The sequence below is a fragment of the Rhinatrema bivittatum genome, chromosome 7 (assembly GCF_901001135.1).
Source record: "Rhinatrema bivittatum chromosome 7, aRhiBiv1.1, whole genome shotgun sequence".
Taxonomy (NCBI): Eukaryota; Metazoa; Chordata; class Amphibia; order Gymnophiona; family Rhinatrematidae; genus Rhinatrema; species Rhinatrema bivittatum.
Window position 1 is genome coordinate 259,670,393 of NC_042621.1, and position 27,299 is coordinate 259,697,691.

The 27,299-nt window shown below is 44.3% G+C and overlaps 1 protein-coding gene across 5 annotated transcripts in view; it reads left to right on the forward strand.

Moving 5' to 3' along the window:
* Nucleotides 1–27,299, forward strand: part of CRTAC1 (cartilage acidic protein 1) — a 399,993-nt gene that overhangs the window by 98,443 nt on the left and 274,251 nt on the right. For all 5 annotated transcript variants that reach the window (XM_029610137.1, XM_029610138.1, XM_029610134.1 and 2 more), the window contains one exon: nucleotides 17,538–17,734. In XM_029610137.1, the coding sequence (XP_029465997.1) occupies nucleotides 17,538–17,734 (197 nt within the window). The remainder of the gene's footprint in view (nucleotides 1–17,537; nucleotides 17,735–27,299) is intronic.

A 27,299-nucleotide genomic window follows, 5' to 3' on the forward strand; every position in this document is an offset into this window, starting at 1 on the left:
TACTTGTGTACAGAGGGAACTGGTACACTGTGACGAGTTAATGCATCTCCACCCCTTGCTCCCTTTGTTTAAAAATGTGGAAGAGACTGGTGGGGCTTTGAGTGCCCTTCTAGTTCTTCTTTTGACCATGAGTCATTGCTGTCTGCACTACCTGCCCCATGGAGGGTGGTATGCCATATATTTAATGTAACACGCCAACCCCAAAATCCACTAATGTAGGTAATTCTACTAACACTGCTATTACTAGCAACGGTAACATGCAATAGACTTAGTTTTTGGGTACTTGCCAGGTTCTTATGGCCTGGATTGGCCACTGTTGGAAACAGGATGCTGGGCTTGATGGACCCTTGGTCTGACCCAGTAAGGCATGTTCTTATGTTCTTAACAAATTCAACAACCCACATTCATAATTTTTTATAATTTTTTTTCTCTTCTTTTCTATATACTTATAAGTCCTAAATCCGGCTCACAAACATTTTTCCAATTCTTCCTTCCAGACAAAAATTCCTTTCTGTAAAAATGTTTTAAAGAGGAAAGTGATTGTTTCATAAACTTTTAAAGTTACCATCCAGGTTAACTTTATTCCTGTTTGTAATCACAAACAACCACCATCCCCCTATATTTTGTTTGCTATGTATTCAAAAACATTTTTTATAACTTTTATAACTTTTTTTTTCTTTTAAAAATTAATTAAATTTTATCAAAACTGAATTTTTGTCAGAAACAGATGGAACAGTCTGCCACTACCAAAAAGCACTCTTTGTTCTTCTTAAACTAAGAGCTGAACAGTTCACTTCATTATCCCAGGACAAGCAGGATGCTAGTCCTCACATATGGGTGACGTCACTGTCGGAGCCCTATTGTGGGAAAAACTTCTGTCAAAGTTTCTAGAAACTTTTGACTGGCACTGTGAGGCCACTGAGCATGCCCAGCATGCCATGAAATTCTCTGCCACAGGGGTCTCACTCTAGTCTTCGTTTTTCCACGCTGCTGCAAGCATCACGGTTATCAGAGCCCTCTGAGACTTACTCTCAGTTTCTGACTAAAAAAAGTCATCAATTGAATATCTCTCCCTCACGGGATCTCACTCTTTTCTCTTCACCGCCTGGTGAAGTATTTCAGCGTTTATATTTTAATAACGCTAATTCAAATTTCCCTGTCATCGACGGCCGTCGATGTCACCTTGGCGTCGGGTTTCAAAAAATGCCCGACCTGTAATTGCACCATGTCGATAACAGACCCGCATCTAGAATGCGGCGTCTGTTTAGGTGAAAAACACGACATTTCTTTCTGTCAGCAATGCCAAGAGATGACACCAAAAGGAAGAAAATTGCGACAGGAAAAAATAGAACAACTTTTCCATCTGCAACCTTCAACTTGGAATCAGAGCAGGATCTCCACCAACAGACCCTAGAGGTCTTACAGTTTGTTGATCCTCCTAAACAAGTAATGGCAATACCCATATATGATGTCCTCCTACAACTACAACATCGACTGTGGGAACATCCCTGTTCTGTTCCCTCAGTAAATAAAAGGATGGGCACCATGTACTTGGTTCAAGCCACGCCTGGCTATAAGAAATCACAGCTACCCCACAATGCAGTAGTTGTGGAATCTGCACAGAAAAAGGTTAAAAAGACAAGAGTTCACTCATCCAATCCTCCTGGAAAGGACAACAGGTTTTTAGATTCTCTTGGCCGCAAGGTATTTCAAGGTGCAATGCTCAATTCTAGGATTTTATCCTATCAATTGTATATCACCCAATACCAGAGAAATCTCTGGAAGCAAATGGAAGAATTTATTCCATCTCTTCCACAAGAATATAGGGAGCCTGCACAAAACATCAACAAAGCTTTTGAAGCTGGTAAAAATGAGGTAAGAGCTGCATACGATGGTTTCGAGACAGCTTCAAGGGTGGCGGCCTCAGGCATTAGAAACATAGAAATGACGGCAGAAGAAGACCAAACGGCCCATCTAGTCTGCCCAGCAAGCTACACACTTTATCCTTTTTTTTTTCTTTCTTCCTTTTTCTCTCTCCCACCTGTTACTCTTGGCTTCCACTACTCTCCAGCCCTATTTCCCCTCCACCCAACCACCAATGTAGAGAGCATCGCCGGATCTGCATCCAAGTGAACATCCAGCTCAATTAGGGGTAGCAACCTTTGCAACAAGCAGGCCACACCCCTGCCCCTGTCCACCCAGACCATACGATCCAGACTCCATTGGTTGCCATCCACATTCAGATCCTCCCTTCCACACTCCCCCTGCCGTTGAAGCAGAGAGCCATTCGTTGAAAGAAGTATCAGACTCTCTCCCTCGCCGAAGCAGAGAGCTACACTGGTCATTCATTGAAAGTAAAGTATCGGCCCAGCTACACCTCGCTTCCCTGTGAATACAATTTTTTTTTTTTTTTAATTTATCTTCCACATTACCTCTTGCCATTGAAGCCCAGAGCTATGATGGAGTCTCATCAACCTTATGTATGTACACTGAACAAGGGTATTATCTCCAGGTCTTAGCCCCATTTCTGCGAGAGCCACATTCATTATCAACAAATATTGAACAAGCCTAATAATTGGCAATACCTATACCTATGACCTCACCGTTAATTTTACATACTCTTACCCACCCCTGTTTATTTTTTATTTTTTGGAGATGGCAGCCCTTCATCCTTCCGCTCCGTGAAGGTAGAACACCTGGCTCAAGGCCTCAGACCTTAGGCCAGAAGTACAAGATAAATTGGTGGACCTCCCCTGTACAGGGGACAATTTATTCGGTACAAAGGTACAAGAGGCGGTGTCTCAGTTGAAAGAACATAATGAAACCTTGAGATAACTTTCCTCCCTTCCCCAGGACCCCACTGCACATGCCACCCGTAGACCTCAAAGGAGAGACAGACTACCTTTTTACCGTCAAAAAGATATTATCCTCCTGCGTCTAGGCCCAGGCAAGCCAGAACCCAGCAAAGAACACTCTTACTAGGACTCCCCAGCACATCAATAAGACCACTCCAGATACTGCAAAACACTGCAGCCAGAATACTCACAGGAAAAAAGAGGAGAGACCATATAACTGAAACTCTAGCAGACTTACATTGGTTGCCAATCGAATACAGGATAAAGTACAAGGCTTTATGTACCATTCACAAACTAATATATGATAAAGAAGCAGACTGGCTAAATACAGCCCTACGAGTCCATGTCCCACAAAGAAACCTTCGTTCAGCTAACAAAGCACTACTAACAGTTCCCTCAGTTAAATCAGCAAAACTAACCCAAGTAAGAGAAAGGGTCTTTATCACTTGCAGGACCCAATCTATGAAACACAATGCCCACTGAAATTGGATTAGAGTGATATCAAATCTTTTAAGAAAACCTTAGACATGGCTCTTTAAGCAAGCCTTTCCTAAAGGAACAGGGGGATAGAGAGGGAGAGAGAGAACGCAAATACAGAAAAGCGCAGGTGAGACTAAACAACATTACAATACTAAAAATGCATGATAATACAGTTATGAAGTAGACCAAAATAAAAGATAACTCAATAACACACCTGGACTAAACCATCACTACTCAATCAATGATCTTATTAATGAATTTGTACCGTACTCAATTGGCACTTATTATAATGTACGATAACCTACCTATATATACCTTATTTTGTGCCTATTTGTAAACCGTTGCGATGGTACATAACTTAGCGTCGGTATAGAAAAGTTTTTAAATAAATAATCACGTCAACAAAGAACAGCTAGGCCCCAACCTGCTCCTCTGACAGGACCTGCGGCGGGCTTTTGAAAATCCATCAAGGGAACTCAGCCTCTCCATAAATCCTCGACCAGAACTCCCAGTAGGAGGCAGATTATCCAAATTTTACCACAATTGAGTTGCAGTAACAACGGATCAATGGGTTCTGTCCATAATATCTCGAGGATACCAACTCAACTTTCTCTCAATTCCCACAGAATTTCCACCGACTCAGGTTCATCTCAACAAACATCACATACTTCAACTACAAGTAGAATTGTCCACCCTTCTGAAATCCAGGGCTGTAGAACCGGTGTCCCAGTCTCAGCAGGGCAGAGGATTCTATTCCCGGTATTTCCTCATTCCAAAGAAAACCGGGGGCCTACGTCCCATCCTCGATCTCAGAAATCTCAACAAATTTCTCAAGAAAGAGAAGTTCAGGATGGTTTCATCATGCGTCCACTTCTTCAAACAGGAGATTGGCTGTGTTCTCTGGATCTTCAAGACGCTTATGCTCGCATTCCAAAATTCCCTCCTCATCGCAAGTACCTGCGTTTTCATGGTGGGTCAGCAGCATTTCCAATACAGAGTTCTGCCATTCGGACTTGCCTCTGCTCCCAGAGTATTCACAAAATGTCTGGCAGTAATAACAGCACACTTGCACAAACAGTGTCCATGTGTTTCCATATCTAGATGACTGGCTCATCAGAAGTCCATCTCTACAAGGAGCTCTAACTTCTCTCAATCAAACAATTACTGTTCTCCATTTGATGGGATTTCTCATCAATTATCAAAAATCCCATCTTACTCCATCTCATCTCCTTCAATTCATAGGAGCAGAATTGAACACCATCCTTGCAAAGGACTTTCTACCCAAAGATCGAGCAGAAACACTATCCCTATTGGCAAACTTGATTGATTCAAACAAACAAGCAACAGCTCACCAGTTCCTAACTTTACTAGGCCACATGGCATCCACAGTTCATGTCACTCCTACAGCAAGACTAGCCATGCGAGTAACTCAATGGACTTTAAGATCACAATGGATCCAAGCCATTCATCCACTACATTCTTCAATTCAAGTAACCCACCAGCTACATTCATCTCTACTTTGGTGGGTGAACAAGGACACTTTGCACAAGGGCCTACCCTTACAACAACCAGTCCCACAGATAACGTTAACTACAGATGCATCCACCTTGGGTTGGGGAGCTCACATAGACACTCTCCAAACTCAGGGGATTTGGACGAAACTCAAAGCAACATTTCAAATCAATTTCCTGAAACTTCGAGCTATACGTTATGCACTGCATGCGTTCAAGGACTGCCTTTCACACAAGACTGTTCTGATCCAAACGGACAACACAGTAGCCATGTGGTACATCAACAAACAGGGAGGTACGGGATCGTATCTCCTTTGTCAAGAAGCTGCACAGATTTGGGGCTGGGCCCTCAACCACTCAATGTTTCTCCAGGCAACTTATCTGGCAGGCATTCACAATGTAGTTGCAGATCGACTCAGTCGTCAATTCCAACCACACGAATGGTCCCTGGATCCCTCAGTGACCAGGATATTTCAACCTTGGGGACGACCAACAATAGACCTCTTTGCGTCACATCTGAATCACAAAGTGGAAAAATTCTGTTCTTTACACAAACAGAAGAACCAGCCAGCCAAGGACGCCTTTGCTCGCCCTTGGAACTCAGGCCTACTATACGCGTATCCTCAGATACCACTCATAACCAAAACTCTAGTGAAGCTACAACAGGACAAGGGGTCCATGATACTCATAGCCCCTTATTGGCCTCGATAAGTATGGTTCCCCACACTTCTAGACCTCTCAGTCAGGGATCCAATTCGCCTGGGAGTAGCTCCCACTCTTATAACTCAGGATCAGGGTCAGTTGCGCCATCCTAACCTTCAATCCCTATCCCTGACAGCATGGATCTCAAGTGCTTATAGCTTCATGTAAACCTTCCACACGAAAGAACTATTCTTCCAAATGGAAACGATTCACCTTGTGGTGCAGGCAATACAATATTGATCCTTTCACTTGCCCACTACTTCTCTTCTAGACTACTTATACCATCTTTCAGATTCTGGTCTCGAGACTTCATCTGTAAGAGTCCATTTAAGTGCAATCTCAGCTTACCATAACAAGATGGGAGATGCACCTATATCCACACAACCTCTTGTCAGCAGGTTTATGAGAGGTTTAACTCAAATTAGACCACCAATTCGGCCTCCAGTCACAGAATGGGACCTGAATCTGGTTTTAACAAGACTAATGCTTTCTCCTTTCAAACCCATAGATTCCTGTGATCTTAAATTTCTCACATGGAAGACTATCTTCCTCATAGCCATTACATCAGCTAGAAGGGTTAGTGAGTTACAAGCACTTGTCACGTACTCACCCTATACAAAATTCCTACATGACAGAGTGGTTCTCCGTACACATCCAAAATTCCTCCCCAAGGTAGTTACAGAATTCCACTTGAACTAATCCATAGTTTTACCCACATTCTTCCCAAGGCCTCATTCTCACCAAGGAGAACAGGCTTTACATACTTTGGACTGTAAGCGTGCGCTATCCTTTTTATTTAAACCGCACTGCAGTCCACAGAAAATCCAATCAACTTTTTGTTTCTTATGATCCAAACAAACCAGGTAAAGCTGTGGGTAAACACACTCTCTCTAACTGGTTGGCAGATTGCATACAGTTTTGCTATGAAAAAGCAGGCCTTCCTCTCCAGGGGCGAGTAAAAGCACATTCAGTAAGAGCAATGTCAACCTCAGTAGCTCACTATCGTTCAGTGTCAATCCTTGACATATGTAAAGCAGCAACATGGAGTTCTCTCCACACCTTTACAGCTCATTACTGTTTGGATAAACAGGGATGACAAGATTCAGCCTACGGACAATCCGTCTTAAAGAACTTGTTTCCAGTCTAAACCCAAATCCTTCTACATCCAACCTGCTGTGATCTTCGGCTGACTCATTTCAACTACAACAATTCACTATTGCCTCAATCTGAAATGGATCAGCCTCTAGCTTGCTAATCACCCATATGAGGACTAGCATCCTGCTTGTCCTGGGATAAAGCAAAATTGCTTACCTTGTAATAGGTGTTATCACAGGACAGCAGGATGTAGTCCTCACAAAACCCACCCGCCACCCCATGGAGTTGGGTCTTCCAATTCTTGTTTTATTATTTTAATTTTGCTAAAGCTTATTGCTACATACGAGACTAGAGTGAGACCCCTGTGGCAGAGAATATCATGGCATGCTCAGTGGCCTCACAGTGCCAGTCAAGTTTCTAGAAACTTTGACAGAAGTTTTTATTTATTTTATTTATTTTATTTAAGAGTTTTTATATACCGTCATTAAGTTATTCACCATCATAATGGTTTACAATAGGGCACCAGTAAAAAATATATTGGTCGTACATTACATAGGTGGTGCCAGTAGTATTCGGTAACAATAAGGCGTTTTATTAGGGGTTAAGTGTTTCATAGCAATATGTCCTGAAGGTTGCCTACAGTTAAAAATGTTGAAATAATTCAGTAAGGATTTATAAAATTAGGCATTCAGTGCTTTATTCCGCATAACTTTTACTTCATTTCCCGCATCAGTTTTCTTTCTTGAAGGCTTGTATGTAAAGCCAGGTTTTGAGCTGTGTTTTGAAAAGTTTATGATTTGCTCTGGAGTCTAAGGTCAAGGGGCATGGAGTTCCATAATATGGGACCGGCTAGAGACAGAGCTCGCTCCCTCACTTGGGTCAGTCTTGCGGTTTTCACAGAAGGGATGGGAAGGAGTGCTCTGTTTGCTGACCTTAGATTTCTGTGTGGGACATGTACTCTAAGTGCTGTGTTCAGCCATTCTAGCTTGCTAATCACCCATATGAGGACTAGCATCCTGCTTGTCCTGGGATAAAGCAAAATTGCTTACCTTGTAATAGGGCTCCGTCAGTGACATCACCCATATGTGAGGACTACATCCTGCTGTCCTGGGATAACACCTATTACAAGGTAAGCAATTTTGCTTTATACACATTCTCCAACAAAAACCCCAAGGGGCATGTATCTTATAAAATCCGGGGTCGGCGCGCACAAGGGGGTGCACATTTGTGCAACTTGCGCGCGCCGAGCCCTGCGCACGCTGCCCGTTCCCTCTGAGGCCGCTCCAAAAGCGGCCTCGGAGGGAACTTTCCTTCCACCCCCCCGCACCTTCCCCTACCTAACCCACCCTCCCGGCCCTATCTAGACCCCCCCCACCACCACCTTTATCAGAAAAGTTACTACTGCCTCCGGGCAGTAGTAACTTACGCTTGCCGGCGCGGCAGGCCCCGATACAGGCCGCTGTGTCGTGGCACTCGGCCACGCCCCGGGACTTACACGCGTCCCGGGGCTTGCGCGCGCTGCCAAACCTATGCAAAATAGGCTCGGTGCGCGCAGGGGGGTTTTAAAAGGGTTACACGCGTACCTTATGCGCGTAACCCTTTTAAAATCCGGCATCAAGTGTACTTAGCTTAACTCCATCCACGTTATTAAACGCTGAGGCACCAATCCACGGCAGCGTGTTAACCCGACATGGCCAGGTTTTGAAGAAATTCTTCATCAGGGGAAAGACACTTGCCCACCGCTCATCTCAGCTCAAAGTTGTTGTTCACAAATCTTCGTTCCTTTGTTTCATAATTTCAAACCGCCCGCTCCGCGTTGCATCTATCCTTCTGCCAAAATGTCTGGAAGGAAGAATTGGAAAAAATGTTTGTGATCTGGGTTTAGGACTTATAAGTATATAGAAGAAAAGAAGAGAAATGTATAAAAAATTATGAATGTGGGTTGTTGAATTTGATATATTTAATGTAGGCTAGAGGGCTTGAGAAGATTGGGAAACGCTGATATAAACTTATTGCCAGCTTAGAGAGAGAGCACATGCAGCTTCATGTGAAGAGTCCGAAACATACAAAGCAATATTTTCTTGACTCTTTCAAGTGCACTTTGGTTTCCCTTGCATGAATATTATAGTCTCTGACTAGTCAGCTTTAAAGTAAAATGAATGTCTTATTTACTAATAGCTATCCACGTTAAACAGTTGGCTGTGGTGAGTTTGGAAAGAATTTGCCTCCTTACTCCTTCCATTTTCAATTCCACATGCTACACTTTTTTTTTTCTTAATGCTGAGACAAAACTTGAAAGCAAGCAAAAGGTCTAGGGTTCCCCTACAAATAGGGGCGGATTTTAAAAGCCCTGCTCGCGTAAATCCGCCCGGATTTACGCGAGCAGGGCCTTGCGCTCCGGCGCGCCTATTTTCCATAGGCCTCCTGGCGCGCGCAGAGCCCCGGGACTCGCATAAGTCCCGGGGTTTTGTGTCGGGGGCGGGACGTGGCGTTTCGGGGGCGTGGTTTCGGCCCGGGGCGGTCCGGGGCGTGGCCGCGCCCTCCGGAACCTCCCCGGGTCGCGTCTCTGCGCGCTAGCGGCCCGCTGGCGCACGGGGATTTACTTCTCCCTCCGAGAGGCGTAAATCCCCGGACAAAGGTAGGGGGGGGGGTTTAGATAGGGCCGGGGGGGTGGGTTAGGTAGAGGAAGGGAGGGGAAGGTGAGGGGAGGGCGAAAGAGGCTCGGCGCACGCTGGCTGCCCAAAATCAGCAGCCTTGCGCGCGCCGACCCTGGATTTTAGCAGATACGCACGGCTATGCGCGTATCTACTAAAATCCAGCGTACTTTTGTTTGCGCCTGGAGCGCGAACAAAAGTACGCGAACGCGCCGTTTTTAAAAATCTACCCCATAGTGAACAGATGTCATCTAAATAGGACTGATCCAAGGGGTTTATTTTTCAGGCAATAAGATGTTTTGGATGCATACTAAAATTGTGTATCTGTGTTTTCATGGTGTGAATTAAAATTTTTAGTGCATTTTTAAGTGGATTCAATTTAAGGCATAAGTCAATTTAGTTTCCAATTATTACATGCTGTGTGTGTGTGCACGTAAGATGTAGCTGAAGAGGATGGGGCAAGTGTAGGGGTGGTAGTGAGTGTGTGTGCCTGGAGAGGCCTATCTAAACTGCCCATTCACACCAACTAAGTACTACGACTGCTACCACTCACTCAGATCCCCTCTGCTTGTCCCATGCTTTCTTGAATTCAGATACTGTCCTTGTCTCTCTCCACTAGCCCTATGAGGAGGCTGTTCCATTCCTCTGGGTTTGCAACTGCCTGGTTTTGGACCAGTCAGACCATATTTTAAACATGTGCAGTGTCTGCTCAGAAGTACTGATCGGCTTTTGCAGATAGCTTTCACTCCCCCCCCCCCCCCCCCCCCCCCCCCCCCCCAGTGCTTTCTGGTTACAGGAAGGGAAGGAGGGCTCAGGGCTGGCATCTCTCTGCAGAGAGCTATGCCATGTCCCCACCAACCTCCTTTCATGTGCTGTGATTGGATATAATGATTAAAGGAGGCACAACCCTCAGCTCCTTGTGGCACTGCAGATTTCCACAGCAATGGCCCTCTGGATCCTGCCCCCTTCCCTCACTGTACTCCGCTGAGATCCCAGAACAGCTGAAGTGAGCCAGAGGAGAGAAACAGGCTGAAAGGGAAGGGTGGAAAGACAGAGGGTACAGCGTGGTCACTAGGGAGAGGGGCACAGACAAAAGGGGAAAGGAGGGAAGGGAGAGAAAAATGTATGGGGGGGATGAGAGTGGAGACGGGGCATGGGGGGAAGGGTAGCGACATGGAGTATGGAGGGAAAGAGGGTAGAAGGGAGGAAAGGGAGAGATACACACAAGAGGGAATGGGAGGGGACAGGAAAAGGATGGATGGGGACACGGGAGGGAGAGGGGAGATAGAAAGAGGAGGACTAGACAGGAGGGCAGCACAGAAGGTGGGACAGAGGGCATATTGAGACAGGTACACAGGGAAGACAAAGATGAGAGGCTGGGAAGGGTTAAAGGAATGGGAGAGAGATAATTGGGGGAGGAGGGAGGGAAAAAGGAAATATGGCTGGGTGGGAGAAACTGGAGAAGGAGGGTTGAGATGGGGTAATAGAAGAAGATAAGATAAAATAGAATGGGAAGAGTGAAGTGATGTCTGGAAGAAAAGAGAGATTATCAAGTTTAGTGAGGTGTCTATATGCTCTTCAAGCGGGGGGCAGGTCCCCCTTGGAGCTCCTGAAGCATGGGGGGGGGGGGGTTGCCCTGTGAGCACCCCAGGAGTGGGAGGAGGAAGAATACCCCCCCCCCCAAGGCACAGTGAGAGCAACAAATCAGTACCAACAGTGTCAGGAATACCCCAAGGAACACCAAGAATACCAAAGACTTAATGAGAGGACCAACAGTGACACAACTCGAGTTCCTAAATGCATGAAGACTCGTACAAACAGCCTCCCGCTCCCCGCAGACTCTGGGTCCAATCCCACTGCAGAGAGCACAGAGCTGTAACACCACCTTCCTTCTACTGGATCCCCATCTCCTGCCCAGGCTATTGTTGCTGCCATCCAGTACCTTGTCTGACAGCCTATCCTGACATTAACAGCCAAAATTAATCTGGTAATGCACGCAACAAGCAATATGGCCTGCTTTTTTTCTGCTACCCATTGCGGTCCCTAGGCACCCAAGCATCCTTTTAGCCTTTGCTGTTGCCTTGTTTCTGTCTGACCACCTTACGATCATCTGATATGATTACCCCCCAGGTCCTGCGCTTGTTTCATGCTTAGAAGAATTTCACCCTCTATCCTGTAGTGCTTTCTTGTGTTTTTGCAACCCAGATGTATGACTTTGCAATTTTTAGCATTAAATCTTAGCTGCTAGACCCTATACCTTCCTCAAGTTTCACTAGATCCCCTCCCCCCCCCCCCCCCTTATATTTTTCACACCTTCCTGGGTGTCTATCCTACTGCAGATCTTGGTATCCGCAAAAAGACAATTTTCCTGATGGTTCTTCTACATCTCTTACAAAAATGTTACAGAAACTGGTCCTGGGACCAATGCCTGCACTTAGCCTTTCTCATAAGAACATAAGAAAATGCCATACTGGGTCAGACCAAGGGTCCATCAAGCCCAGCATCCTGTTTCCAACAGTGGCCAATCCAGGCCATAAGAACCTGGCAAGAACCCAAAAACTAAGTCTATTCCATGTAACCATTGCTAATGGCAGTGGCTATTCTCTAAGTGAACTTAATAGCAGGTAATGGACTTCTCCTCCAAGAACGTATCCAATCCTTTTTTAAACACAGCTATACTAACTGCACTAACCACATCCTCTGGCAACAAATTCCAGAGTTTAATTGTGCGTTGAGTAAAAAAGAACTTTCTCCGATTAGTTTTAAATGTGCCCCATGCTAACTTCATGGAGTGCCCCCTAGTCTTTCTACTATCTGAAAGAGTAAATAACCGATTCACATCTACCCGTTCTAGACCTCTCATGATTTTAAACACCTCTATCATATCCCCCTTCAGGCGTCTCTTCTCCAAGCTGAAAAGTCCTAACCTCTTTAGTCTTTCCTCATAGGGGAGCTGTTGCATTACCTTTATCATTTTGATCGCCCTTATCTGTACCTTCTCCATCGCAATTATATCTTTTTTGAGATGCGGCGACCAGAATTGTACACAGTATTCAAGGTGCGGTCTCACCATGGAGCGATACAGAGGCATTATGACACTTTCCATTTTATTCACCATTCCCTTTCTAATTCCCAACATTCTGTTTGCTTTTTTGACTGCCGCAGCACACTGAACCGACGATTTCAATATGTTATTCACTATGGCGCCTAGATCTTTCTTGGGTAGTGGCACCTTATATGGAACCTAACATTGTGTAACTGTAGCATGGGTTATTTTTCCCTATATGCATCACCTTGCACTTGTCCACATTAAATTTCATCTGCCATTTTGATGCCCAATTTTCCAGCCTCACAAGGTTTTCCTGCAATTTATCACAATCTGCTTGTGATTTAACTACTCTGAACAATTTTGTATCTGCAAATTTGATTACCTCACTTGTCTTATTTCTTTCCAGATCATTTATAAATATATTGAAAAGTAAGGGTCCCAATACAGATATCTGTATTGGGACCCACACCCTTCCACTGAGAATTGTCCATTTAATCCTACTCACTGTTTCCTGTCTTTTAGCCAGTTTGTAATCCACGAAAGGACATCGCCACCTATCCCATGACTTTTTGCTTTTCCTAGAAGCCTCTCATGAGGAACTTTGTCAAATGCCTTCTGAAAATCCAAGTACACTACATCTACAGGTTCACCTTTATCCACATGTTTATTAACTCCTTCAAAAAAGTGAAGCAGATTTGTGAGGCAAGACTTGCCTTGGGTAAAGTCATGCTGACTTTGTTCCATTAAACCATGTCTTTCTATATGTTTTGTGATTTTGATGTTCAGAATACTTTCCACTATTTTTCCTGGCACTGAAGTCAGGCTAACCGGTCTGTAGTTTCCCGGATTGCCTCTGGAGCCCTTTTTAAATATGGGGGTTACATTAGCTATCCTCCAGTCTTCAGGTACAATGGATGATTTTAATGACAGGTTACAAATGTTTACTAATAGGTCTGAAATTTCATTTTTTAGTTCCTTCAGAACTCTGGGATGTATACCATCCAGTCCAGGTGATTTACTACTCTTAAGTTTGTCAACTCCTTTTACCTCTACCTTTGTCATCTCCCACTCAACCAGCTTCTAACCCAGTCAGTCATTTTTAGAATCCACACCAAGGGCACTCAGTTCCATGTATGAGATAAATAAACTATGTCGAAGACCTTACTGAAATCTAAATACATTTCATCTGATGCTCTCCTCTGATCCAATTTTTGGATCACCCAACCAAAGAAATGAATCAGATTAATATGATAAGATCTACCTCTGATAAAACCATGCTGCCTCAGGTCTTGTAATCTATTGGATTCCAAAAACTGCACTAGCCTCCATTTTAGCAGTAATTCCATTAATTTACTCATCACAAAAGTCAGACTAACTGCCAGTAGTTCCCAGTCTCCTCTTTACTCCGCCCCCACGGCTGAAGGAGTTGCACGATGACATGGATGTGACTCTGCTCCAGGCAGAGAGCGTGGAGGCAAGTAGCTCTGTGGCTTCACTTGGTGTTGCCATGTCTGGAACAGTGGAGTTTTCTGCCACCAGTTCTTTGCAGTCCATGGAAGGTTTGACTTTTTCAGTGACAAGTTGCCAAAACTTAAACTCCATTGAGCTTCTCCTTGGTAAGATCTACCCAGTATATTTTGGAATCCATTTGGGAGGCTATAGAAGGATTGGGGCTTTCTTTAATGACTCAGCTAAATCCTCTTGTTTCTAAGTGTTCTGCTTTGGAAGCTCGAGATCAAGTTAACATTTTAAAATAAACACTAGGCAGCAATCTGATCTTTTTGCTCAAGAATTGGATTCCATTAAATTACTACTACAACAATCCAAATTAAGTGGCTGGCTCACGGGAATGACGGCTACTACCTGGAGATAATACCCTTATTCAATAAACATACACACGGTTAATGCGACTCCAACATTGCTCTAAGCTTCAACAGCAAGAGGAAATGTGGAAAAAAGGATTTGCATTCACAAAAAAGCAGGGAGTAGCTTGCTTGTTACGGCGGTTACTACCCCAAACCAAATAAGCCAGATACTTCACTTTCAATGCATATCCAGCATAGCTCTCTGCTTCAACGGCAGGGGAGAAAGACCGACACTTCACGCATATCCAGCGTAGCTCTCTGCTTCAAAGGCAGGGGATAAAGACCGACACTCCACGCATATCCAGCATAGCTCTCTGCTTCAACAGCATAGGGGAATGAAGAAAAGTGGATCTATATACAGACAACCAACAAGAACTGAATTACATAGTCTGGGTAAACAAATAAGCATGGGTGTAGCTTGCTTATTGCGGCAGTTACTACCCCTAACTAAGCTAGATATTTCACTTAGATGCAGTTCCAACAATGCTCTCTACATTAATGGTGGGGGTGGAAGGGAAATAGAACCAAAAGGTTACTAAGAGCCAAGAGAAACAGATAAGTATGAGAAAAAAAAAGTGCGAAGTTTGCTGGGCAGACTGGATGGGCCGTTTGGTCTTCTACCGTCATTTCTATGTTTCTATAAGAAAATCAGTTTCTTTCAAATAAGATGGAAAATGTTGAAAATTCTACAAGAGGTAGGAATTTGATATTCATCAATTTTCCCAAGTCACCTCTTATTTCCCCTAAGGATATAATTAGAAGATATTTTCTGGAAATGTTTTAAAGGTTTCTGAACAAGCTTTGCCTCCAGTCTCTAAGGCTTATTTACCTCCTTTTAAATGTGATACTGTAGGGGTTTCTACAACTCCTGCAATTGAACTGGATAATATCTCAGCTATATTCGATGCCTCAGATAGTGAAGGGGTAATTCCTGCAACTCTAATTGTCTCGTTTATGCTAGCCAGAGACTGGATATTAAAGTTGTTTTTTAGACATCGTGCCAAGACCTTTTTCAGTTGTAAAGTTAGAGGTTTTTCCGGATGTGACTAGACAACCTTGGAAAAAGAGGCAGCAGTTTCTTGTTATGAGACCTAGGGTACTTCAGATAAGTGCCTTTTTCTTTCTAAAATATCCTTGTAAATGTTAGATACGGCTTGCATTTTTCCAACCTGCCCAGTTGTCTCAGTTTCTAACAGGCTGGAGCGCACTGTTAGCCCGCATTTGGATGTGCGCTTTCGACGAGCTAGCTTTGCCCCTTATTCAGTAAGGGGTCAAAAACACACATCCAACCCCCCCCCCCCCCCAAAACTAATAGCGCCCGCAACATGCAAATGCATGTTGATGGCCCTATTAGTTATTCCTGCGCGATTCAGTGAGTAAAATGTGCAGCCAAGCCGCACATTTTACTTTCAGAAATTAGCGCCTACCCAAAGGTAGGCGCTAATTTCTCTCAGCACTGGGAAAGTGCACAGAAAAGCAGTAAAAACTGCTTTTCTGTGCACCCTCTGACTTAATATCATGGCGATATTAAGGTGGAGGTCCCAAAAGTTAAAAATTAAAAAAAAAATAAAATTTAAAAACTGCTCGCGGGTTGAGAACAGGACGCTCAATTTTGCCAGCGTCCGGTTTCCGAACCTGTGGCTGACAGCGGGTTTGAGAACTGATGCTGGCAAAATTGAGCATCAACTGTCAATGTTACGGTCCCGGGCCTTGCCCCGGTCCCTCCACCTACCTCGGGGACGGCCGGGCCATTTCGAGGCCTCCTCGGGCCTGCACGGCCTCCAGCGCATCTCTCCCTCCCCAGGAGAGACGCCGATGATCCGCTGTGGCTGGCCCCGCCCCCTAGACGCACGTGCACGTGGGGAGGAGTCCCTCTTAATGGGGCCAGCATGGTAAACTCAAGCCCTGCCTCGGATGATGTCAGACGCTATCAGGGTATTTAAACCCTGCTTCTGGACATCTTCAGTGCCTTGCAACGAGGTTCACTCAGTCCCCTGAGTCACTAGTTGCTGCGTTTGGATCTTGGATCATCTTTGTCTTCTGGCTTCCGACCTGGCTCCATCCCACGACTCTGATTCCAGCTTCCGCCCCTGGCTCTGGCTTCAGACTTCTGGCTTCTGACCCAGCTTCGTTCTTGGACTCAGACTTCAGCCTCTTCCACCACCTCAGGTATCTAGTACTTGCTGGCCCAGAGGATTCTCCTAAGTCCCAGCGGCTCGGGCTTTCACGGGCTCCTCCCAGGGGAGCCGCGGGCTTCTGAGGGTGAAGATTCTTCCAGCCTCCTGGGCCCCAGCCGTCCTCTTCGGCCACTGCCCGAATCCCTGGTCGCATAGGGTCCCGCCTAAGTCCAAGAGGTCCAGATTCCTACGGGCTCCTCCTGAGGGGACCTCTGACTTCCAGTGGTGAAGTCTTCTCCGGAGTCTCTTCAGCGCCGCCTCCCGGCTGTGATGCTCCCTGTGGGTTCCCACAGGATAACATCCACAATCTCAGCTGGCCCAAGGGTCCACGAACATAACAGTCAAACTCACTGACAGCCGCCACTCCTGTCAGAGATGCTAGGGATGCACTAGTGTCCCTAGCGCTTCTTTTTACCGCGGGCCCTCATTTGAATACTGAATCATGCGCACAGGAGAATGGCCTGTGTGTGCACCGGGAGAGCGGGCACTCGCCTGCTCTCCCGCGACTTTTACTGAATCGGCCTGAAAGTGATAAGATGTCTCATGGTGATGCTCTTCCTCAGTCTGCAATTATTTGAGTTTCCTTTTGGTTGGCAGATGAAAGAGCCCTTATTCTAGAGCCCCCGTTTTGAATGTTGCTTATTTCCCTTTTTACTTTATTGTCCTGGAATTGTCTGGCTCCCTACTTTTGTGGACTTGGATGGGAAAGACACGTATCATTACCTGATTTATTTCTGGTTTTCTTATTCCTTATGTCTATTGCTGTTTTCAGCTTCAAGAAATGTTCTTGGATATTGTATAACAAATATGCATAAATAAAAAGTTAAAAAAAGGCACTGCAGCCAGGAGTAGCAGAGTGGTTAGAGCAGTGGGTTGGGGGAAACCAGGGTTCAAATCCCACTGCCACTTCTTTTAATCTTGGTTTGTGTTAAAGGGATTTGAGATGTGGAAATCTCCTTCTTCCGCTCTGAAGGCATGAAAACCTAATAGCTCCAGAACTCCTTTCCCTTGCAGAGTGGAAAGTCTGGGGGGGAGGGGGGGGGGGTGCTGTATTTATACCTCTGACACTGCTCCTGAATTCTCTTAATCTGGTGTTTAAAAATGTAGCTAAGAATTAAAATATTCATGAATATATTTTTCCCCCTGCAGCTACAATGGGCCAAACTTAGTGCTGAAATATGACAAGGACAAGAAGAGTCTGGTGAACATTGCAACAGATGAGCGCAGCTCCCCGTACTTTGCTCTCCGTGATCGTCAGGGTAATGCCATTGGTGTCACTGCCTGCGATATTGATGGAGATGGCAGGGAAGAGATTTATTTCCTCAATACTAACAACGCCTTCTCAGGTATGATGGCTCCGGTGTCATTCTCAACCTGTACAATAATAATAATAATTTGTCTTCCACCTTTCATGACACTTGAAAGTGGATTGCATTAGTGTAGCCTCGCATAGCTGTATCTTGCAAGTTTTGAACTGCAGGGTTGTTTTCTTTCAAACTTCACTTTTTTTGCTGGAGTGTTAGTGGGTTTTAGAAGTGCTGGTTTAGTAATGTGATAAGCTCTGCTGCCATATAGGAGACTGATGAAAGGAATATAAAATCATGGATGGTGTGGAACAAGTTAATAGGGAACGGTTATTTACTGTTTCAAATAGTACTAGAGCTAGGGGACACTCTAGGAATCTAATTGGTTGCAGATTAGAAATGTAAGCATCTCTTCAGTCAAAGCACAATTAAGTTGTGGAAACTGTTGCAGGAAGATGTGGTTGAGTTTAATAGTGTAACTGGATTTAAAAAAGGCTTGGATGAGTTTCTGGAAGGCAGTCCATTAACCATTAGCAGCCTGGTAGATGTGGGTTTGGACACCTTTTACTTGTGGTAATGAGCTACAAGGAAAGAAAATCTCCCCATTAAGGGTACTTTTGAGTGACCCAGATCAGCTGCTGACTGAGAGAGGATGCTGGACTCTATGGACCATTGTTCTGACCCAGCTTGGCACTTATGTGAGTTTTAATGAAGTGAAAGGAGAGTATGGATTAGCACGGTGGACAACACTGGAAGCTTAAGCCCTTTTTCTCAATTGCTAGACATTTATTATCTTGCTATCTTCTCTTCCCATCAGTGAAAACTGTACACTTTGTGGCTGAGAAGACAAGAAGATATGGTACCATCTACAGGTTGTCCATTGTTGCTTTGAACTTTGGTAGTAGCTGTGAAGCAGAGCAATACGGAAAAAAACCTCATTAAGTGGCACATGACCATCTGGAATGCTTATGAACCGGCATCTTGCCCAGGCAGCACCTTAGGTGAAAGACGGGAGAGTGGGGGTTGTATTAGGGAGCAGAGTAGTTTTTCTCTGTTCTCTCCATGCCAGCATTAAAGGGATTTGCCCAAGGTCACTCACTCACTGGCTTAAGGGTATTTGAACTTCCCAGAGCTCCTGTAAACTATAACTACCATATCACACAACCTCCCCAAATCTGATAAGGATTCCATAGCTTAAATTCAATTGTTGTTGGACAGGTGTGAACAGTGACAGAGGTGCCCTCATAATGAACATTTATTTGGTACTTTCAGTAACAATGTGCCCTCTAGGCTGTGCAGGTGTGCGTCTGCACACGACTTTAATCCCTCCCACCCGCAGCTGCAATTACTACGCACAGGTTGGGACTTGGCTGTCTTCCGATTCCATTTCCTGGTTGCCTGTAGCCAGTCAGCAAAGACTAAGCATACGGGAGTCCTTTGACCCAACTCCTGCAGGTCTGCTGTAAGTAGGAGCTTTGAGGAGGCAGAGCTTGCTCTTTCATGCTTGTGCCTGTACCCAATCAGTGGCATCCTCTCTCCTTTTGCTTGCCTGGAGGTGGCGAGCCTGCTTTTTGAATGAAGTGCCTTCTGCAACCAGGTGAGGAGAGGAGAGGGAGAGAATTATGTGGTGACCTGTATGGTAAGGGAGGGGCAGTGCGTGTAGGGGGGGAAAGAGCTAGGGGCAGATAGGGAAGAGGGAGAAAAATGGAGGGTTGGTGGAGGCAAGGGGGAAAAGAAACATTATATGGATGACATGAAGATGGAGGAGAAGCAGGTGGAAGGGATGGGAGACAAATAAAAGAAATAGAATGGGGGAACAGAGGAAAATGGAGCAGCAGGGTATGTGAGAGAGCTGGAAGATGTCAGAAAAGCTAGGGAGGAGAGAGAAGGGGGAGAAAGACAGAGCTCAGGACCCTGGTGGTGCTGCTACAGTAAAAAAGAACACACTTTGAGGTGGGAAGGAGGATGAGAATAGAAATATCACATAAGGGGACACCCCTTCACCACCACCTGCACACTTTGCAAAGTTAGTGTGCAACAGCAATGTACATGCAAACCCTTCCACAGCTCATGGACAAACTTGTGCCCAACAGCAGTGCCTACTCACACACAAAAAAAACATTACAGTGAACAATAGTTCTCACCAGAACTAAAACGGATGAAGCAAGACCTCAGACACAAGGAAGGCACTTGGCGGAAAAACCCCAACTCCACAACACTAGCAGATTATAAACGCACCATGCATCTTTACAAGATCTCCCTTTTACAGGCTAAAAAAGACTATTATGCCAGCAAAATTCATGACATTCAATACGATGCCAGGGCCCTGTTTTCCTATGTTTCCCAACTCACTAAACCCTCTGCCCCTACCATCCCAGACGACCAGGCTCAATCCAAAGCAAACTAGCTAGCTCTCTTCTTTCAGGATAAAATTGCAAACACACTAGCGCTTCTCCCCACCAACTCAATCCCCCCAACCCTAAACTCCAATACTACATTTCACCGTGGAGCCACCCTCGACACCTTGGAACCCACTACCCCTCTGGAGATTGAATCCACCCTTAAGAAGTTGAAACCATCCAGCCATCCGACGGACCACATCCCAACTAAACTCCTGCTCCTCACCCCGGGTGCTATCTCCAGATCACTGGCTGATATCATAAACTGCTCTCTAGCCCAAGGAATATACCCGGATGAGCTAAAAACGGCGTCCCTCAAACCCCTCCTGAAGAAACCCAACCTGGACACAGAAGAACTCTCCAACTTCCGACCCATTTCCAACCTCCCTTTCCTAGCGAAACTCAGAGAAAGTGGTGAACACACAGCTCTCAGACTACCTGGAGGAACACAAAATCCTATACCCTTCCCAGTACGGCTTCCGTAAATCATCTAGTACAGAAACCCTCCTCATCTCACTATCAGACCACATCCTCTTGGGCCTAGACAAAGGGCTGTCATTCCTGCTTGTCCTCTTAGACATCTCTGCGGCATTTGATACCATTCTCCTAAATCGCCTCTCGGACATCAGATTAACTGGAAACGCCCTCAGATGGTTCAACTCCTTCCTCAACAGAAGCTTTAAGGTTAGAATCAATAACAAAGAATCCCCTAATTTTAAATCAACTCTAGGTGTTCCCCAAGGCTCTTCTCTATCCCCTACCCTCTTCAACATCTACCTATTACCCCTCTGTCAGCTGCTCACAAACCTAAACTTAATACACTACCTCTACGCAGATGACGTTCAGATCTTGATCCCTATAGAAGAATCCCTTCCAAAAACGCTTAACTACTGAGAGAATTGCCTTAAGTCCATTAACCGCCTACTCACCAGCCTGAACCTGGTTCTCAATGCAGCCAAAACAGAAATCCTTATCTCCCCCGACCACCCGGACAGCACCAATCAGACAGTTCCTAACCCCCAGACCACTCAAGTAAGAGACTTAGGAGTAATTCTTGATAACCATCTGAACTTAAAGAAATCAATCAAGATCACCAAGGACTGTTTCTATAAGCTTCAAGTTTTGAAAAGACTCAAACCCCTTCTTCATTTCCAGGACTTCAGAACTGTCCTCCAGTCAACACTGTTCTCTAAAACTGACTACTGCAACACTCTCTTCTTAGGGCTCCCGATCTACGCTACCAAACCACTACAGTTGCTCCAGAACGCAGCAGCTAGAATTTTAACCAACACTAACCGGGGAGCTCATATCACACCCATCCTCCGAGACCTGCACTGGCTGCCAATAAAATACAGAATTTTGCACAAGACACTCACCATAATCCACAAATCCATCCACCACCAACTACCTCTTGACCTTCAGATCCCATTCAAACTTTACTCCTCTGCAAGACCCATCAGAGAAGCATAAAAAGGAACCCTTCAAGTCCCACCAACTAAATCCACACGTCTAACTTCCACCAAAGAACGTGCATTCTCCACAACCGGCCCCGTCATCTGGAACAACTTGCCGATGGACCTAAGACTGGAACCCTGTCTCCTAACCTTCCGAAAAAAAACTTAAAACTTGGCTTTTCCGCCAAGCCTTCCCTTAAATTCCAATATATCAACATACATCTCAAACAGACTCAACCCAATTGGCTAGACTCTCGGTCCAGCCCCAGTATATACATATGTTCTCTACCTCTAGTTTTTGCTATCCTTTTACTTCCTGGCTACTCTAGCCCCCAAGTTCAATCTCCCTGTTATATGTAACTGTGCTTCGGCCTTCCTGTTATATGGTTATGTTAATCCCTTAGTTCCATGTAAACCGGTTTGATATGAATCTTGTCATGAAGATCGGTATAGAAAATGTCAGATAAATAAATAAATAAACATTGCAGCAGAGAGGTCAAAGCCTGAAGGGGCAGGTGAACTGAAGCATGATCATTTTTACAGGACAAACCTTCACGCTAGAGTTAAAGTGCACTGTTTGCAAGGCGGTTTGGGAAAGCTTGAATTGCCTCTGTTTATACTGTACTCCTGAGGTTAAAACGGAGGTGAATATGCCCCACTGGTAATAAACGTCAGAACCCTCAGAGCAGTAATGCCACCTTTAGTGGTTGCAGGAGTGGAAGCTTTGTATTGCATGGCATGTCTATGGGGCATTCAAAACCAGGTAAATAAGTAATGGGGAGTGAATGGCAGACTAGGGATGTGTGTGTGTGTGTGTGTGGGGGGGGGGGGGGGTTCCTAGACAGCAGTCTCACTGCTTTCTGTAGCTCTTACTGTGACCTTCTATAGGTTTGAGGGATGGCTGGAGGTTTTGAGTTAATTTTTCAGTTGAGTGATTTAATTGATTCATTGACAGCTTGATGTAGAAGTGGATCTGGGACTCATCTGCTATGTCAGGGGTTTTCACTGGCCAAAAGATGTTCAGCCCAGGTGCACAGTCATTCCTCTACCTGTCTGCAAATGCCATGGAAAGCTCTATGAAAAGTCTAGCATGCCTGGGGTCCAAGTGCAGGAACTGTGGCCAGAAGTGACGCTGAATCGTAAATACAAATGTCTGAATTTCTTTGACGGCCACCCGACTTGAGGATCTGAAAAATATTCCGTGGGTTAGCTGAATCTTATTTTTTGCATTTGTGGCAAAATCTACTTTGGATTTGCAGGAATATCTAAAGTGGATTTGAGGAAATAGACTAGATTTTCCTCAGATTTTCTGGAATAAACGAGGCGGGAGAGCATGCAGAGGCATCGCTTTGGGAATGTTTTCTAACATTTATAGAAGTGGGTGTTTCTTGCATTACAGTCATGTTATGCCTTTTGATTTTTGAAGTTGTTGCAACGTGTTCAGTTCTGATTACAAAGATAATTAAAATCTGCTGGAAAAGAGGCAATAGGGCTGTTTCAGATTAAAACTTTTTTTTAAAAATCTTTTTCCATTGTATATCTATCCTTGTTGCAGAAAACAGAATGGGCAAACATAGTAAATGCAGAAGCAGGTTATACTCATGGAGGAGTAACCTAGTGGTTAGAAGCCAGGGTTCAAATCCCACTTCTTCCAATGATACTCCTTGTGACCTTAAGCAAGTCACTTTATCCTCCATTGCCTCATGCATAAACTTCCAAGGGATGTGTTGCCAAATATAGGGTGGTTGTGGGCAGGGTGCGTTATATGGATTGTGGCAGTGCATGGGGTTTGTGTGTGGGGAGTAGGACAGGTGGGTGGAGGTAGGTGTAAATGCTTTTGTGGGTGTAGGATTTGTGGTGGGTGTAGGACAGGGAGCAGATGTGTATGTAGGGTTTGGGGGGGGGAGGGGCAGTGTTGGGAAGCATGGAAGTTGTGTTTGCATGAGACTTTGGGAGAGTAAGGAGGTGGCTTTGAATGCAGCCTTGGATGACCTCCATCAGCAGCTGTTTCAGTTTTGTCCTATCTGTGTTGGAAGGGAGAGCTAAATTTCCCATAGAAAGCCATGGTGTTTTTTAGTAGCTGGGTTCTTTGAAAATACTGACTAAATGTTTTTGGTTCTCAAACTCATTTGATTCATATTTTCTTCCTGCATGCCAGAAAAATTCTGTCCCTTTTTGGAAAATTATTGCACCTACAGATGGGCATCGATCTCTCTTAGAATGCTTTCCAACCTTCTATATGACAAAGAGCCTAAAAATCAGACAGCTTATTCCAGGAGGTCTAGAGGCAGTCTCATTTGGGTTGGACTTCAGATTATTCACACATCCTTAACAATAATCAGTCAAAGAAGAGAGGAAGAAATTTCAGAATTCATGGTGCTGTTTGCTGAAGTGCATGATTCTTAGTTTGCATGAACACCCGATATTTGTAACTAGGAAGGTTTTGGGTGCTGATAAGTTGAATTGAGAAGTGGGAGATAGTGCCAAATATTAAATACTTTCCTGACTGAAAGGCAGGTGCAATGTGACTGGAAGTGAAGCAGATTCTTGCTCCACATTCATATTGTACTTGCATGGGAAGGAAGGAAAGATTCCTAGAAAAACAAACCATGATTTGGCTTTTGCATTCAGGTGGTTAAGAGCATTATGGAAGGACTCCTTCATTGAAAAAAAAAAAGAACCTAAGCAGAATCATATTGCCAAGGAGCATGGGTGTGTTCGTGATGTGATATCAAATTGTTGAATGCTAAAGAATTCATGGATGAGAAACCTGCTCATTCCCTACCTACTCAACCAGAATTTAGCACAGTATTGGAAGCACGTTTTTATAATTTGGCATTCGGCATTTACCTCATTAAGGGGGTGCTGTGTAATTTGGATGTGCTCTAATTCTCAAGATGTGGGGGAGGGGGGCCTTTCAAACTGGGTCAGTTTAACTACATCTGCTGGAGACAGTCTTTGCTTTCTACGGTGGCATCACAGTAGGATGAGGTATAGCATAGGAATGCTTCAGCTAAATCCATAACTAGAGTGAAGCTGTGGTTTGCTATGGTAGGAATTCCAAAGGAAAAAGATGTTAGTAGAAAGAAGCATATCTTATGCTGCCTTGCACAGTGCTCCACCTTGGTTTAGCTAGAAGTATTTATTCAATACATTTCTATACTGCATAATTGGTACAAACTTATAAAAGTGATTTACAATATACATCCATAATCATAAAAAAAATACATCATACATTAAATATAGAAAAATCACTGAACACCCAGAAAATAAAAAACCATTAGCTAAAAGAGCAGTCAGAATTAGCATGCCTCTCTAAGGAAAAAGTAATTTAGTTCAGACCTAATATCAATGGATGGAGATTCGAAAGATGCAAAGCAAAGGCTGAAAAAGCCCACGCAAAATGATGCTTACATTGTATGGTTGTGCCATGGCCATAGATAGTAAAGAACCTTGTGATCTCAACACACATCCTGATCTGTACCAATTCAGTTCCTCCCAAAGATATCCAGGATTGTTACTTCACATTTTTTTGAAAAACTGTCAGCATCTTAAACGTCACCCTCTCTGCCACTGGTAACCAGTGAGAATGATGCAATAGAGGGAACACACAATCAGATCTAGAAAGAAGCCGTTGTGCTGCCATATTCTGTATCAGCTGCAGCCCATGTACTAATTTTGGTGGTAAGCTCACAAAAAGAACATTACAGTAGCCAAGCACAGAGAGAAGTAAGGTATACAAAATGGTTTTAAAGCTTTTAAATAATAATAAAAAAAAATTGAAGATGCCAAACCATTCTAAACTGAAAATGCACCCGCTGATCCAACATCTGGCTCCATAGAGAACCTAGTGTCCAAAAGGACCCCAAACTTCCACCTTTCAATGAAATTACTTTTGGCTATGACTGATCCTCTATTACTGGAGCATCATTCTACTGTATCTTAACATCATAGCCAACAAATAAAATATCTGTTTTACTTTTAAGCACCAGATTACTCATCTGCAACCAAGAAGCCAAATTGGCTAAACACGAATTTAAAAGTCATTGCTTCATTCATCTCATCCTTAATTGGGATCAGAAACTGGATATCATTGGCATATAAATGACCAATAATATCCAGTTCCCAAAACATTTCTGCAAGGAGGGCTCATAAAAATATTAAATAGCAGAGGAGATAAACAAACAAGAACCCCTGCTGCTGGGAAGTATGTAGGATGCTTGTTTTTGTAAACCGTTATGATGGCTCTACCGAATGACGGTATATAACTCAACAAATAAATAAATCAGGCAATCAATTTCTCAACTGAAGTGCAATGAAATGCAAGATGCTGCTTGGGGCAAACTGAGCAGCCATGTGCTTGAACTCCAGAACCTAACCAGGTTTTACTATTCATGGCCGTCTCTGGTGGCTCATTGATAACTTTCAGCGTTGAGCAAATGTTTATATCTAGATAAGAATACACACAGTTTAAAATTATCTGAGCTGGAAACAACCTAGACATTCAATAACAGAAGACTGTCTTGTGCTTTAACTGAAACAAAAACCCATATAGCACCCTCAGGGAACACCCTTCTCCAGGTCACTAACAAAAGAGGAATATGATCAGTCCACCATTGGTTATTTGATTCCTATCTTTATTTTATAATCCTCCATAGTTCATATTTTTTTCATTTAACCACCAAAAAAATAGTAGTTACAGCTGTATTCGTGATCAATATGGTGTTCACATTCCGGTTGGGTGTCTAAGCAGAGCCAAAGTCACTGAAACTCGGGTCGTTCACGTAGCACTGCATGCAGGTATTCTCCTAGGGTACAGCAGTCCTACAGTCCTTACAGTCTCATACGATATATTTTCAAAGGGGTTTCACGCTAAAAACAGCTTGTACGTACACAGGTTAGGTTTACACATACACAAGTGATTTTTGGAACAGGCAGAGTACGTGCGTACTTGTGTGGAAAAAGTAGGTGTGAACAAAGCGAGCACGTTGGGGGCGTGTCAGGGTGGGGTTTGGAAAGTCGCGCATACTTTGCGGTTTTTAACGTCTGGGGGGAACATCAAGAATGTGTTCAAAAACGTTTTATACCTGGTATTGACAAACCAAAATTCAAACTTGCATTGTCTTTTTCAACCAAGTGTTTGGTGTGCTGACTTCTACTGGTAAGTGGAAATTGTAGCTTCCTAGGAGTAGAGGCAGAGGGCTAACTGCAAAATCATTGTCCTTGTCCAAATGTGTTTTGCTGTAGTAAATTTTTTTTTTTTGGCAAGTTTGTCCTGTGATACAAGGTTTGCTTTTATTCTTTGGGGGAACCTTTCAGTGAATGGCACTGCATTTGAGTGTGTGTGTTGTCTGGTCAGTGAGGCTGACTGGGTCTGAATGGGGGGGTGGGTGGATGTGTCAAAAGGACAGACTGGGTCAGTCTGGGCTGATGAGTGAGTGATTGGAGATTTAAAGTTCTCCATGAGTATTATAAGCTTATGGATACTCGGGGCACAGCGATTGAGGCGTGAGAGAGAACAGAGGAAGAGGAGGTACCCTTTAAAAAGGCTATACAGCACAAGGGCATAGTTTTTGGAGCTGAGGTGCAAGTGTTGTGCAGGTTCAGGATCAACAAGGAAACTATATCTGTCAGCAGGTCGAGCAGGACCTGCACCCTTCAACTCAGAGAGGCCATGCCTTACCAGTACATCTGAAGATCACTACAAACGTGGGCTTTTTTGCCAGCAGAATCTTCCAAATACCTCTGGTGGTC